The 16,648-nt window shown below is 39.5% G+C and overlaps 1 protein-coding gene and 1 non-coding gene across 3 annotated transcripts in view; one reads left to right on the top strand and one right to left on the bottom strand.

Annotated features, from left to right (window-relative positions):
• Positions 1 to 16,648, top strand: part of IGF2BP3 (insulin like growth factor 2 mRNA binding protein 3) — a 119,312-nt gene that overhangs the window by 96,287 nt on the left and 6,377 nt on the right. For both annotated transcript variants that reach the window (XM_045564330.1, XM_045564331.1), the window contains 3 exons: positions 468 to 593; positions 12,981 to 13,097; positions 16,222 to 16,296. In XM_045564330.1, the coding sequence (XP_045420286.1) occupies positions 468 to 593; positions 12,981 to 13,097; positions 16,222 to 16,296 (318 nt within the window). The remainder of the gene's footprint in view (positions 1 to 467; positions 594 to 12,980; positions 13,098 to 16,221; positions 16,297 to 16,648) is intronic.
• LOC123647904 lies at positions 15,527 to 15,631 on the bottom strand. Its single transcript, XR_006738430.1, has one exon. It is a non-coding gene; the product is annotated as a small nucleolar RNA U13 (small nucleolar RNA).

Raw genomic sequence — 16,648 nt, 5'->3', positions numbered from 1 at the left:
CTTGACCCACGAGTGCCAAATTTTACCCAAGGAATATGATCTTTTAATAGCTGGTTCTGTATACCTTGGTTTGCTTTTCAATGAACAAATCTTATTAGTTTACCTCTTCAACTAATAACAAGATGTTTGGTCTGTACTTACCGTGTGCCCACAGTATACAGAGTACATTTTTGTCTAAGCTCTGCAAGCTGGTCGTAAGGGGAAGGAAGGCTGTCTGTGAGCTTAATACAGCTGTGGATCAAGGAGGGTGCAAATCAGCACGCAGATTTTAAAATACTGAGAGATGTAAACAGACATCAGCTATATGATCAAGTATAGCCACATGGGACATCTGCTTTACGTTTGAGTCATGAGATGATAGCTTTCTTTTAGACAAGAGATCACAATCTGAATATTGTCACTTATAAATGTACACGTTCCCTTGATTCTTTTAATTGTCAAATAAAGGGACCTTTTTACCATTGCAGCTTCAAGCACATTTAATTCCTGGATTAAATCTGAATGCTTTGGGTCTATTCCCACCCACTTCAGGGATGCCACCTCCCACCTCAGGGCCCCCCTCGGCCATGACTCCTCCCTACCCACAGTTTGAGGTAAGGTTACTGGTCTTGGCTTTCTTTGTGGTTGAGTTGGGATATAGTCAAAGGGATGCAGTTGCAATCAGACTGTACTGCCCCTGAGCAGGGTGACATTCACTGCTAATTGGGAAAAACCTTAATGTAAACCAGTCATCAGTTTAGAGCCAACACGTGCGCACCAGGTCTTGTCAATAGAAGCTTCTTATTTGCCCCTTTGTAGAATAGACATGATTATTTTGAATTTTTGGGGATGGTAGAGTTGTCAATATGTGTTTTTAAACACCAGAAGTTCGGGGCTTTGGGGAAGGGGAAAGGAAGTTGGTTATTTTTAAATGTTGAAGGAAAGGATTCTTAAAATTCTTCTTTTATCTTTGTCACCTGGAAGTTAGTGGCTTTGAAAGATTCAGAAAGACTGTATGTGTTTTCCATTTTGAGTGTTTATACTGTTAACCAGTGAACTAAGATTGTTTTGCTTATAATTCTGGGGGGAGGGTGTGTGTAAACATTAAGCAGCTTTTGTTTCATAAAGTGGTAGATTATTTAAGAAATATTTGACTTTCAAGAATTGCATTTTCCCTGGGGTTGAAAATAGGATACCAGAGATCGTATGAAAATAATTGCAACACAGCAGACAGCTGATACAATAAATTATTTTGAAAGTAGCTCATGATTCAGTTGCATATCAGTGATAATTGGAGGTTGACAATCATGTGAAATTAAGAACATTCTAGGGTCTTCCTTCTTGAGTTTATTTTTACATCTCTCCTTGGTTAGCTCTCTTATTTAATATTTTGAGTGGTACGTCCTATACCAATTTAGGGAAACATCCAGGTGGAATAGGTTGAATTCCATCATATCACTACCTAGAATAAATATGTAGAGTAGAATGATGTTGAGATTCTGCAAAGAACACAGATCGCTAAGATTATTCCTTTAAAAACGAGAATTTCCTTTTCCTGTCCGTGAGCCCACCAGACTGATAGGTGTTCTAAGCTTTTGCCCTCTTGCAGTGTGTGTTTTTGCCCTCACTGTCAGCAGCGTCTGCATCTTCCCCTGCAATTCACATGCCATTTCTAGTATGTTTAGGCTTGAAAACCATATAACAAAAAAAACAGCCATCAAAATTTCAACTGAATATGAAATATGACTGGAATCATTAAGCATCATCTGAGGTAGCTGCTGGGTTTGTACCTTGGGGCTGAAGGGGTCTGGTGGAACAAGCTCTGGAGCCCAGGTCTAGCCCCACTCTGCCATGAGTTTGTGTCACTGAAGGGCAGGTTCCTCTTCACTCTGGGTTTGTTTTCTTACCTGCTGAGTGAAAAAATACTGAACTAGATGAGTTGTCTCTAAAGACTGTCAGGTCAAACATTTCTCATTTCTAGAGCATTCAGTAATATGAAAAGTTTTAAAGGAGAGAAAAGAGTGATCCTAAAATAGGAATTTGCGAGGTATGTAGATACTTATATGCCCACTATTTTCTGTATGCCTTTGTCATAGCATTGAGTTTAGGACACTTCTGTGTAAATTGACTCCTAGTAAAAGCTATTGGGAACTGATTATGTGAAGTAACTCTGTGCTCGAGAAGTTTGCATCTAGCATACGTTTCTGCTAGCTACCCTAAACTAGCTTTCTCTTTGGGCAGGTTGCTTAACCACTTTCCTCACATTCCCAGTTTATAAACTGAAGTGTCCTTTTAACTCTTTTCTCTCTCCCTGCTAGTGACACATGCCAGTCAACAAAGCTTCTCATATTACAGGTGGTAGCATAACAGAATGTTCTTGGACATCTGTCTTTTACACTTACGTGAATACTTCAGTAGCAAAAATTCCTAAAGCGAATTGTTAGGTAACTATTATTCATTTTAAATACACAAATAAAAGACTGAATATTCTCTGGATTTAATCAATTTTCTGCTTTAGTGCTATGGTTCTGTGTATTGGGTTCCTGTATTGTAAGAAAAATTAAGAATGTTTTGAGAGAAGTGAGGTCATATTAAGAACTTGTATTTCTGAAGCACTTTTACAATCTTAAATGTCTGAGTAACTTAAACAAATGGCAATTTGGTTTTAAGAGTGGGAGGAGGTGGTCAGTGATGTTGAATTAGGTCAATCTAACAAAAGTGAGCCAAAATCTCGCTAGAATCATGATCTTTGCTTCTCGTGTATAGAAACACTACAACAGGGCAGGAGCTGAGAACACCGGACAGTATGGTGTTTTCAAGGACAGGCAAAGGAAATGTTTGTTCTTAAAGCGCTAAAATGTGGATAATCTTAGCAATTGTGTTCTTTGCAGAATTCCAGTGGACATTTCACTATAGTGGTGATGATACATTGGAATCCTGAAATTTACACCTGTATATTTACCTAATTTTTCGAGGAGGTATCATTCTAAACATTAAATGCTATGAAGAAAAGCAATCTGTCATCTATCTGGCTGGACGGTTGAATGTTACTGCATGTGTTTATTAAAGACGAGTGTGTTCTTATGATTTTTCTGTAGGTTTAAACCTACTTTTAACTCAAAGAACATGCCAGGGATTATCCACAGAACTTGAGTAGAAAGAAGACATATTTTTGTAATCTATCTTTTCTTCCAAAATGCAAGAAATCTTTACTTGTGTGGATTAAAAATATGTGCTCGAAATTGCCTTTTACTTCTACAAATACATAGACATATAATCTTTTCTTGGATGTTTAGTGTATGTATATTTTTTAGTTTTTTTGTAAAAATTACAGATAATGATGGGGAGGGCAGGAATGCTTTCTCAGTGTGTTGCAGCAGGAAAGATGTCAGCTTGTCTTACTGGCCACGTTAAGTTTGACCCTACTGTTAAGGTAGTGTCTGCTAGACTTCTCCATTGTAAGGATGCCTTTCCCGTTTGTGATTAATAAGGAATCAGAAGTACTTTCAGAATGTGTATCTTTTCCCTGACAGTTCTTCACCCAGTGGGTTTAATATCTATTGCTAACATTTGCCCAAATCATATGTTACTATTTTTATTCCTTGTACATTCGTTGGTTGATGATCTTCTGTAAACTACAGCACTAATTACTCCCCACCTTAAGTAGGGAAACTGTTTCTCCATAGTTACATTAGAATTACCTCCGGCCATTTGAATAAGAACCTCCAGGGGTGGGGGTGAGGCACAGGCACCATTTTTGAAAGCTCCCCAGATGACTCCTGTGTGTATCCCAGGCTAACAATAGCTGCTCTGTTTGTCATCTGGCGAACCTATGCCCCACTCAAATAAATCAAAATCTCAGGTGGGAGCAGGTAGAAGCTCAGAAACATGTCGTTTTATAGAGGTTATCCGGAGCTCTTTGCTACTAATTCATTGTCAAGAACTGTTCTTTTTACCCCACTATGTGTCCCAGCCTAACCTCCAACTTGTGGGCTCAAATAATCCTCCTGCCTGGGGCTACGGGTGGGATGGCAGGAACGCACCAGCTAAGAACTGTTCTATAAGTAATGTTTACTAGTCTGTGGAGGGGCCACTTAAATGTTGGAAAGTGTATCTTCTATCAACATCAATACATGGGAGAAAGCACAGACATACACTACTTATGTATGTCCCTCTTTCTACCTTGTTCTTTGCTTGATTTTAAAGAATGAATAAACTCACTCCTTTATCTCTGGATCACCTATCATTCCAACTCAGGCAAATATTAGGCCCAAAACCTCTGTGGGATGCTGCCACGTATTTATTTTCACTCTTCCAAATCATTTTTGCATGCTGCATGTATCAGGATTAGGTAGGGTTGTGTGTTACAAGAAAAAAAATTGACTTAAATGAGTTTTCCTTTTTCATGAGAAGAGTTCAAGGGTAAACAATCCCGGGCTGGTAGTGGTTCTACCATAACATCTAGGGCTGGTGCTCCTATCTGCTTTGCATGCCACCCCCTGGCCCAATACTCAAGCTCCAGCTATTGGGTCGGATTGCAGTCATCAAGAAGGATAAAAGATTGCCGGGTGAGGTGACACATACCTATAGTCCCAGCTACTCTGGAGGTTGGGGTTGGGAGGATCACTTGAGCCCAAGAGTTCAAGTCCAGCCTGGGCAACATTGTTGCCCATCTCAAAAAAAAAAAAAACCCGACTCAAAATTAGCAGCATCCTTATTTAAGGACACTGCCTGAGGATAGCTTTAAACACTTCCAACTGGTATCCTATTGGCCAGAACTTAACACCTGACCAAGTCCAGCTGCAAGAGAAGCTGGAAAACAGGGGATAGCAGTGTGCCCATTAATACAGGGTCTATTACTGAAGGAAAATAGATGTTCAGGACAGCTGTTTGACTGCCCCACTGGATTTATCACTATTACCCGTTAAAGGGACTTCCCAGAGCCTGGAAGGGAGGAGCCAGGCTTTTAAGTTCTCTCAAAAAGCAAAGGCTAATCTAAGGAAATTCTGGAGGAGAAAATTCCATGTTCCAAATTCCCATTTTAACAGGTTATTTTCACCTAAATAAAGGGGAAACACCATTATTCAGAAAATTGTATTGTGTTTGTGGATACAAATTAGAGTAAATTCTACTTTGAAATGGCTGTAGTGGTGATTTTCTGGCTTCATGTTTAAGGGGACAGTTCTTTAACAAGTTTTGTTTTAGTATGTAACTTCAAGGTGTGTGTGTGAGTACTTAGTTGGAATAGCTTTACCTTCACTATCTATTTTGAGACTGTTCTTTTTCTGAACTCAAACCACTAATACTTGTCTGTTGTGTGTACGTAGTAGTCACCACTTTCTGAAATACAAAGAAACTTGTTTTTAAAGGCAAGTTAAATTTACCAAAGCTTTATCAGATTCTTTACTTATTATTGCTTCTTGCATTCTTCTTTTTGGCTTCACTTTTCTTGCTGAAGAATATGATGTAGGTTTCTGAGGGTCTGTGATATCACTTTTTTAAAAAAACTGGGTTAGACAATTAAAGGTTGACAGGTATGCGCTCTCAGCACTTTCAGGATATTCCTCCACTGCATTCTGTTATCTACACTTGCTGTTCCTTAGACGCTATCACTGAAGTCATATTACTTAATAAGAGTGTATGTTTATCCTTGATATCCTATAGGTAAACAGCGAATCGCAGCTTTTATGTTAAACATATATTGCCTGCCCCAAGAAGTAGATTGTAATGACTAAATGTTTCAAAGAAACTATAACTCTATTACTACTTCCTCCTCTATTAGAATTACTTCATTTCCTGGCCAGGTGCAGTGGCTCATGCCTGTAATCCTAGCACTTTGGGACGCTGAAGGGGGAGGATTGCTTGAGGGCAGGAGTTTGAGACCAGCCTGAGCAAAAGCAAGACCCCATCTCTACAAAAGTAGACAAATTAGCTGATTGTGGTGGCGAATGCCTGTAGTCCCAGCTACTTGGGAAGCTGAAGCAAGAGGATCACTTGAGCCCAGGAGTTTGAGTTTGCTGTGATCACGCCACTGCACTCTAGTCCAGGTGACAGGGCAAGACCCTGTCTTAAAAAAAAGAATTTATTTCTCTACTCATGTTTTCTCATTCCTGCTTTGTAACATGACAGAAGAATGACCCGTCTTATCTTTGGATATATTCCTTGCCTCTATTCCATTCCAGAACTTTGCATATGAGTATTCTTTGTCCTGCAGTATTTTTTTCTTCCGTAGAGCCAAAGAGTGGGTTCTTCCAACAGACAAAAACTCTCTAGTTCCTCCCTAGCATCTGGCTTGTGCAGTACTTAATTGGCAAACTTCTAGTTTAGACATGACAGGAAATGCTCCTTTCAGAAGCGCTGCAACAGTAGGGAAGAGGGAATTGGCAGCCAGTGAAGCAGAGTGAGCGCTGGAATTGGCATGGTGCGCGTCGCCTCAGCTGGGTGTCTCGGCGGCTTGCGGGAGCCATGGCAGAAGCAAGCCCACGGCCTGTTTTTGAAAGCCTCTTTGGAGTCTTCCCAGAAGTCTCCAGAATGATAATGTAACCTTAAAATTGTTCACTTTCTGCTTGTGCAAGAGGCAAGAGAGATGAACCCTTTTTTAGCTCTTAGCTAGTTTAAGATACTCCTTAAGAAAATATCTTATGAGCTGAAAGGGATTTTTAGATCAGATGATTGCTTCATGGAAGCTTAGTCCTCAAGACTCCTTTCTCATTTTGGGTATAGCTCTTTTGCCGGTAAACAACTTCCAAGTAGATAACTCGCTGCGTACGTTTATTATCCCTAAGAAGCCTTGGTTACTCAGTTATGGGGATAAACTTCCCTGGCTTTTTTTTTTTTTTTTTTTTTTTAAGACTTCAATGTTCTCTTCAGTTCATGGAGTTGAGTAAACTTAGTTTCTGTTCCAGACCAAAATCCATTTAAAAATAAAACAAAACAAAAGAAACCCAGGAGTATCTCTCTTACAAACCAAAAGGAGACACTGGCATCCTTCCAGGTGGAGGCTGATCTTGCTGGCTGGCACGCACGTCCCCATGCCTTTGTGACGCCTTAGATTCTGTTCCCCACAAAGTAAATACACTTAACCTTACTGTTTGCTCATACTTGTATCTCTTCACAAGAGATGATTGGGAATTACTCGCTGGCAGACTTCAGCAGTTATGCAAACTTGCAGTTCAGCAGCTTTGTTCTTGTTATTTCAAGCCATAGCATAGAGTCTGCCAAGAAGTCCAAAGGAAGTTCTGCCGATAGGCATCTGGCACAAATCCACTGGGAAGCAGCTTGTGTCCTGTGAATGTCCTTCACCTCCAAAGAATGTATCGAGAAAAGGGTTTAGGAAGAAGGGGTCAGGACAATGCAACTGAACATTTACTTAAATGCGAGGAATGTGCAACAAGAAAGGGTGATGCTAATGGGTTTTTTCAAGCTAGATCTCAGGGACTTAAACTCACAGGTCAAGGAAGCTTATCATAACCTTGTTCTGGCTGCTTAGTTTTGTAAGTAAAAATTATCTGCTTATCTGGGGTGTCTGAATCCTGAAAACATGGTTTATTTTGCTGAATCCTATATAGGAATGAATTGTACCAGAGAGCCAATTTAAGGATTGTCTAGTAGACGGGATGTTTGGTTTTTTGTTTTTTGAGACAGGGTCTTGCTCTGTTCCCTAGGCTGGAATGCCATGGCGTCATTAGCTTACTGCAACATCAAACTCGTGGGTTCAAGTGATCCTCCCAGCTCAGCCTCCTAAAGTGCTAGGATTACAGGCATGAGCCACTGTGCCCAGCCTAGTAGACAGGATGTTTATGTGGTCTGCCTTATATTCCCAGAGGAAACTTTCCTTGAAAAGTAATTTATGGTTAGAGAGATGCTTGGTGGATATGAAATTGGAGCAGAGGGAATTGGGTGATGTTGAGAAATGCCTTCACCAAGCTTCAGTCATCCAGTGAGTCAACTTTCTTGAAGATGCTATTGCCAAGAGCACACGTCACTGTCCATCAGTTTGATGGGGAAAAACACTTAGTTTGCTTCTAACTCTGCTGTTTCTATTTGACAAGTGCTGTTGCTTCTGTTTTCATCGTAGTGTGGGACTTTCGTTAATCTACACAGTGACGCTTGCTTCCTGTATTTGCCCTCTCCTCCTGGCATATTTTGGTCCTTTGGGCCCCTCTCTACTGACCACCCTTCCTTTTCCAAAGCTTCACACAATATTTCTCTTCAATTTTTAATCTTCATATTGGATTTGTTACCTCTCATCCTCCCCTCCAGCTCCCACCAACAAAAAATCATGAACAGCTTTTCATCACTATGTCGGAAAGCTGCTTTTGCTGGTTTCTCACAGTAGCAGCCTTGGACGATTTCCAGGGTAAGACGCATGCTCAGGCCGTGCGCTCACTCGAAGGACTATGTTGATGATGCTGCTACATTAGTGTCCTCTGGGAGTATTTAAGAGTTGCTCCCTGGGATCAATACCAGGAAAAGTCATTTTTGCTAAAAAAGTGAGTAATTTTTCTCTTACGGCCAAGGTAAATCATACAGCTGATTTAAAAAAAAAAAATTAGCTGCTTGGAAGCTGAAAGCCAAATTTATATAACAGCATTTTTGGCTTCATCTTATCTTTACTGTTCAGGCCCCTATGTTCTTATTTCTTCACCTCCTTTGTTTTATCTTTCTAGATTATGCATATTTTTTAAGCAGCATAAAATTCTTTTTGGGACAGGGCCCAGGAAACAAGTAATTACAAAGTCATGACAAAATACTGTGGGATAAAATAAATCTGGGCAAGTTACACATTAGATATAGCTTTGCCATTAAAAAGGTCTTTATCACCACCAAACCAAGAAAAAGGCACATTGTTTAGAGGGGCATTATATGGATGTTCTGAGATAAAGTATTTAGATCTCACCCTTAATTTTTAAAAAAAAATAATTGCTCAAGAGAGCTCAACAGTCCTGATACAAGGATAGAATGACAAGATAATACTAACGTCATAGCTATGGTCAATATTGGCATTAACTCAGTTGCTCTCTCCAGTTTTAAAATAAGAAAGGCCTTAGAGGGATAAATGGCATATGGTAATTGTATGACACACTGCAGGCTGTGAGTATAGTGCCTTCCAAAAAGAGGCATGGTTCTTCTGACTTGGAAATGGTGATAGATGAAATAATTTCATTTGGTGCCCTTTGCTGATAAAGAGCAGCAGAAGTGTTTTGGCCAAGCTGTGCAGTCCAGGCCCCTGTCACAAATACATCCAGAGTTAATATTTAGGGGGGAGGCAAATCCTTTTATCGTGTGTTCTAAAAATGCTGTAGTGTTACAGGGAGGACTTCATTCAGCTGACAACCGTATTAATATCTGCAGTGTGTTACATTGTCCTGGAAAACTTGGGGAATCCCGAAGAACTTTACCAATTTGTAAGAATATGGTACAAATTTAGTACATCTATTTATACAGATCCTAAAGAAACAAAATCCAGTAATTAGAGATGGGCAGATCAAGAATATTTTCTGAAGTTGAACCTTAGGTTAACTCTTCTATGACTATAAAAGATATTTGGTAGGGGGTGAAGGTGAAGGAAGAGACACAGAGGAACAATTTAAATGATTTTCATTTGTAGGAAACTAGGCATGTGGTCTAGAATTATATGTTGCTTTGTTTTTCATGAAAGTGAAGGCATGGTTTGTACTGAAAGGATTTTTTTCCTTTCTTTAAAAAATGTGTTGACCATCACATAAGTTTATTGCCATGATGATTTGGAGATATCTGTGAATTTTAATGTTTGTGCTCTTTGGCCCAGAAGTTCTATTATAAATTCTTAGAAGTATTTGTATAAGGGCCCAAAGACTTATATTTTAAAATTTGATTGTATCATTACATGAATTAGTGAAAGATGGGAAAGTGAACTTGCTGAAAGTCTTTTAAAGCACCCTCAGATATAACAATAAGTAACTGTCAGGGGAAGATAAAAGAGTTGAAACTCTTAAGTTGTAAGTTGCCAATTGTGTTAAGCCTACATAAGGTGGGTGTTTGCAGATGAGACAACAAACCTCTTACTTTCAGCTCTTTGTTCCAGTAGAGCATTATTCATCTTTAGTCATTCCTATTCCTCAAAATAAAACTTTTCACGGACTAGCTCTGGATGTCCTTTTAAGCATGTTGATGATAAAAGTTTTGTGCTTTTGCCAACTACACGTAAGAAATTTCTTTTGAATCACACAGGAAGTCGTACCCAAGCTAATCAAGGAAATTGTGACAGGACCAGGGAAGGCAGTCCCTCCTCGAATGAGTTCTATTGAGCACTTTTCCTTAGAGATCTGGGTATATTTTTGGCCACTCTGGGCATATTTCAAAGCATATCTGTACCCGCTGAAAGAAGGGTATGCTACGTACTGCTTTTTGTGAACATGGCTTAGGAGATGGAGAAACCCAGGTTTGAGTCTTCATTCCTCCACCAGTCAGTGTGTGACTTAGGGCAAAGGACTTAACCCCTCCATCTGTTTTTCTCAATTCTGAAATAAGAACGTTGTTAGTTTCTGTCAACTGGATCTGTTGTGAGGTGCAGATGAGGTCACTGCACACAGAGGAGCTCACAAACTAATCGTGCCACGTGGTTGCTGTATACCATCATCCCTTCATCAGAATTATTTTTCTCTTAACCTGAATTTTTACTTAAGCATGGGTTTTACCCATCTCCACTACCCCTGGGAAGAAACAAAGGCAGCATTCAAATGTCACAAATGTCATAACTGGAATTCAACAGAACGAGCAGGAGCCTTTTTGTATGGTAATATAATATGATCAATTTTGAATGTTCAGGCCCTTTGACTCAGCAGTTCTACTTCCAAGAATGTATGCAATAGAAGTATTTGAACAGGGCACAAAATTTATGTACAAAGATTTGCTCGAAGCGCTTCATGAATTAGCTGAGAATTGGAAACTGTGTGCACAAGCTATAGGGGTGAGATAATCAACTTGTGGTGTATCTACTTGAGGGAATAGTCTATCAGTAGAATGAGGTGGGGACATATGAATGACCTGGGAAGATAGCCAAGGTGTGTAGTTAAGGTAAAAAAGCAGATTAGAATGGTATTTGTAATGTGCTCCTGTTCGTTTCTTTAAAGCTTTAAGTTAGTACATTTTTTCCTCTATGTCTGCCTGACCTTTTCATGTTTTTATCTTTTCACTGGATTTTTGTCATGCTTTCTGAGCATTTGGCTTGAAAGAACTAATTAATAAAACTAGTTGGGTGTGGCACTTTATTTAGGTAATTAATTTAGGTAATTAATTGATTGTGGAGTTACAAGTTAACTGGTCAGTGTAGGCTTTTCTGATTGACTTTGGTAATGGAATGGCTTACTCTGTACTTGGGGTCTGCTGTTGATCATTGGTATCTCTTTGGAGATTTGTGTCTAGTGCTCTGTTCTCTGCCTCTACTCTGGGCTTACAGGAGGAAGATGGAAACATTAATGCCACTGGTGATTTTTTTGTGTGGTAAGAGTGGTGATGGCATTTGGCAAACCAACATAAAATGGCACAAATTTTGTTTCTACATCTAGTAAAGATGTCAGAGCCCAGTGTTTTTCTTTGACAAAGATTTTCAAAACTGCTTAAAATGATCAAATTCTAAAGATATCCCTAGTACCTGAGACTTTGGAAAGCAAAACTATTAGCATGCTTTTGTTAAAAATTTCAGAAGAGTTTCTGTTTAAAAAAGTAGAAATTAGCCAGGAGCTGGTTCTGTGGGTGTGTGCACTGATTACAGTACTGATGGATTAACCTGAGTATTTGGGAACTGAATGCATAGTATGTAATAGGAATATAAGATGGTTCAAGAGAGAATCCTGTAGGTATTTCTTACCAAGTAGTTTGTAATATCTTCTAATATTTCTAGAAATGTTGGCTTATTGGATGTACATAATGGTTTTTTAAAACATGCATATTTATTTTTTATCCAGTTTTTTGTGGTTCATCTTAAAATATTTCTTGGAATACCTTTCTTGGAATTAACTTAACCTTGTGAAAGTGTTTTTCTATTATTGTTAGAAGGTGAAATATAAGCCGCAAAAGCGTATGCACTGCTTGTGTACTTTAGAACTCTGAAGTTCTAAACTTTAGTTGGTTCACTGGTAACATTACTGAACCTTGAATTAGCTGTTTTATGAACCCAGTCACTGTGAACTCTTGAGTAAATGTGTCCTTTAGCCCTCCAAGAATGACCGACTGTTTGAAAAGAGACTCAGGAAGGGCACAACTGGGTTGAGGGTGGGAAGAAGTGAAGGAATGAGATATACAGATGAAATCCATTTATGAATAACCTTTCAGGAGTTAGCCTTCAAAGTTTTCCAGTTTGTTCATGTGTAAAGTGCACAGGGAAGGCAGAGATGGAAGGAATAAAGAATTCTACAAGAAAGTACCTTATATCATTTTACCACGGAATTGAATTAGTTCTCTTCTAGTCTTGTCCTATGCTAGGGTGTGATAAGTATTGAATGACAGTAGTAAGATTTCTCACAATTTAGTCATATATAATGAGAGTCAGGAGTGTTTCTCTTAGAGAATGGTTCACCGCGTATGTTTTTAAGAACCTACATAGGTGAGATGTGGAGCTAGTGTCCTTGAATGCTATCATATTTGTTGATGTGTAGCCCAGCATTTCATTCACTCATCAATAATCTACCTTGTATACAGCATGGGGATCTTACTTTTCAGTGTAATCTTGTCCCTGTATTCTAATATGTTTAAACTGTATAATGTCTTCATGTCTTTTAAATCTATAGCACACTGACATTTTAGTTTAAGAAAACTGGGTAGAAAGAAGTGAGATTTTAAATACCAACATTTTCAGGATGAATAATACCAGATCTTGTTGATTTATTGTGGTAGTTTTTTTTCCTTAAACTTTCCTAGTATTCTTAATGTATGAGAACGTGCCCATCCCAAAGCCAACGTTGACAAAAGCCTGATCTGTAGCAACTAAGCGTGCGTGTTCTGGCTTTCTCTCCTAACAGCAATCAGAGACGGAGACGGTTCATCTGTTTATCCCAGCCCTGTCCGTCGGGGCCATTATCGGCAAGCAGGGCCAGCACATCAAACAGCTTTCTCGCTTTGCAGGAGCTTCAATTAAGGTACTGTTCCTGCCAACTGTGGCTCTCCCGGTTCTTTAACGCAGATTACAGAAACATGAATCTTCTTGCCACTTTATGATTTGGATTGAATGTCATGCATAACAGTATGACAGAAAACCCCAACAGTAGTTTACACCAGGTAAGTTAACTTACATTTCCAGAAAAAGCAGTCCAGATAAGCAATCCAGGGCTGGATGGAGGCTCTGCCCCACCGGGTGCTCCAGCAATCAGATCTGTTGTCCAGCCGGTAGGAGAGGAGGACAAAACAAAGAGCCTTTTTCCCAGGAAAGTTTCCTGTTAGCTGCCAGGGATATTTCCACCTATATTCCGGAACTTGGCCAGATGAAGTTGAAGGGGCCCGCAGGTGAATGCAGGCTATGTGTGGTCAGCTACACATTTTATTAGTATAGAAGGTAGGGTAACACATTTCAGAGGACAACTAATGGTGTCTGCCATAATAGATATAGTGTGTTCTGAGAGATTCTGTGTTTTAATGTGCTAAGACAATGTAATATTAAACATAAGGGTCATTTTGTTTTAAGGAAAACAAAGGTTGACAAAAACTTGACATAGATAACTTTCTTCAGGAAAACAGTCTTTCAGGGGGTTTATTTCGGTTATGTTTTATAAATTTTTTTCAAAAAGATTTATGTAAAAGAACATAGTATACTTACCATAAAACCCATAAATCCCACTCCTGGATATTTATATAAGAGAAATGAAAACTTAGGTTAACACACAAAACCTACACTCATGTGTTTATAGCAACTTTATTGGTAATTGTCTTCAAACAAGAAGAAACCAAATATTCTTCAACTGCTGAATGGATAAAGTGTGGTCCATCTTTACGATAAATATTATTCAGCAATAAAAAGGAACCAACTATTGATAAAATTTGGAAGAAATCTCATGTATTGTGCTAAAGGAAAGAAGTCAGAGGGCACAGACTGCATGATTCCTTTTATATAATTCTTCAAAAGGTAGAACTGTAGGGATGAAGAACAAATCAGTGCTTGCTAGGAAGTAGAGGTAGGAACGGGTTGAATATGAGATAGCTCGAGGAAATTTGTAGGGGTGATGGAACCGCTCCGTATTTTCATGGTGGTGGTTTTCACATGGCTGCATTTGTCACTTCACAGAGCTGGACATGCAGAATGAATTTTACTGTATATAAACTAAAAAACTAAAAATTGAAACATACAGAAATAGCCCTCATACACTCTTTTGTGGCAAAGGTAACAATATGTGAACACAAAATCCAGCCAAAATAAATGAGTAAAGGAAAGAAGACATGGTAAAAGATCAAGTGGTAGGCCGGGCGTGGTGGCTCATGCCTGTAATCCTAGTACTTCGGGAGGCTGAGGCAGGAGGATCGCTTGATCTCAGGAGTTTGAGACCAGCCTGAGCAAGAGTGAGACCCCATCTCTATTAAATGGAAAAAATTAGCCAGGCATGGTGGCGCATGCCTGTAGTCCCAGCTACCCAGCAGGCTGAGGCAAGAGGATCGCTTAACCCCAGGAGTTTGAGGTTGCCGTGAGCTAGGCTGATGCCATGGCACTCTAGCCTGGGTGACAGAGCAAGACTCTGTCTCCCCCTGCAAAAAAAAAAAATCAAGTGGTCAACTGGCTTTACTGGCCATGCAACCATATTTCTTTAACATAAGTTTACAAAAGTAGATTTGATGAGTCTAAGGGCATGTGTTTTTCAGGCTTCTGAGAAGATACAGCAATTTATACTCCTAACCTCAATATATGAATGCCCTTGGTGCCAGCCCTCCATCACCAATATTGACAAATGTTTTTTTTTTAAGAAAGAAAACTAGCTGGAAAGGTGAAGAATGATACCTTCTTCATAGGAGTTTCCTATGAAGAATGCTAAGAGCTTGGACTAAAAGCAAGTAATTATTTGTTTTATAGACTCAAAATTAGCTAGTGCCCAGCACAAAGTAGGAATGGTGTCAGTTTGGCCCTAGGTGACAGAAATATTAGCTTTCTAAGGAGGGAGAAAGGATGACTCCATTAGAAATAGACTTTTGATACAAACGTAGAAAAAGTCTAGGATAACTATATCAAGTCTTGACAGTGATCATCTTGAGTGGTAGAATTTACAATGATTTTACTGCATTTTTGCTTACTGTTATACAGTAACAATGTGTTTCAGAACTAATTTGCTTCTTGCACAGCAAAAGACTCGTGCCAGCGAGGTCCCCAAATCCTTCCTTACTGTAACTCTGGGGAAATGCTGCTTTCCTCTCCCTTCAACAGTTTCTGCACCATTTCTCTTGCTCAGTTAATGTTAGTTTATTTCACATGTTACTCTGAGGGAATTTACTCTAACAGTCTTAAATTTGTGAAATTGCAAAAAAAATGTATAAAAACAGCTTAAGAAATGAAGAGTTTTCTTTCTAAATTCTTTTTTTTCCCCTCTCACATCAGATGGGTAAATGTTATGCTGTTGTCACAAGGTTTGAGGGAGGCACATCTCTCACATGCTTGTGAAAACCCAGGCATCACACTTACAAACCACAAAAGGATCTTCTTTCTAAGTTATATGAAAGGGGTTCGGGGATCTTTTTAACTGGTATTAAAAAGCAGTGCCCTTTTCTGTGGAAGTAGAAAAGATCACGTAGAGCATTTAGCTTCAAAACTTAGGGTACAGTTTCCTGGAATGCTTGTTGCATACATAGGAAGCCCGAGGGTTCTAGACGCAAGTGGGCCAGGGACCCACCTTGAGCCCGCTGGTGTAGTGAACATGGGCAGTGGAGGCAGGGCCAGCTCTCTCTAGCTCTATTAGCTGTGTGGTTGGGGGCCTGGTAACTCAACTTCTGCAGCCTTCCATTTCCCCATTTGTAAAGTGCAGGTAATACTTCATCAGGATGTGGTGAGGATTAGCTAAGACATAGCATGTGTTTTACGTCAGAGCCAGGCACAGTGCAAGAACACGAGATCTAGCAGGAGCCCTAACTGATTAACCCACATGAATCACAGTCTCTGCATAATTTCCTTCCAGAAGGCTTTTAATTCTGTTGGTCAGTCAGTCGCGCACATGTCAAGCTAGTTGGCCCAAGGTTTCTGTCAGTGACACCAGAGAGTATCATAACCTGTGGTTGATGGGTCTGTTACAGATTGCTCCAGCTGAAGCACCAGATGCAAAAGTGAGGATGGTGATTATCACTGGACCGCCAGAGGCTCAGTTCAAGGTAGGTGCTCTGGAGTGTGGGAATAGGTAACAAATGGATATGAAGAATGATAATGCCTTCTTTTTAGGAACTTAGTAAAATGGCTTCTCCCCTATATATGTCTAATACTCAGTGGAATTAATGGAAATTCATATCTAAGAGCAGAATAGAACCATATTCAAAATTATATGTCAAAAATCAAAAGCCTTTAATTTTGAGAGTTCTGTAATGATTTGTTGGGTTTACTTGTTTCACAAAGGTGAATTTGCTCAAAGCTCTATTATCATACGTGAAGGTGACCTTAAGACTGAAATTTACAAAGCTGCTGGGTTAACATGCCTTAGAAACTTGCTCCAGGTTTTCCCCTCCTGTC

Source organism: Lemur catta, chromosome 11 (genome assembly GCF_020740605.2).
Source record: "Lemur catta isolate mLemCat1 chromosome 11, mLemCat1.pri, whole genome shotgun sequence".
Lineage (NCBI taxonomy): Eukaryota > Metazoa > Chordata > Mammalia > Primates > Lemuridae > Lemur > Lemur catta.
The sequence above is the reverse complement of the archived record's forward strand: the minus strand, read 5'-3'. Positions and strand labels throughout refer to the sequence as shown.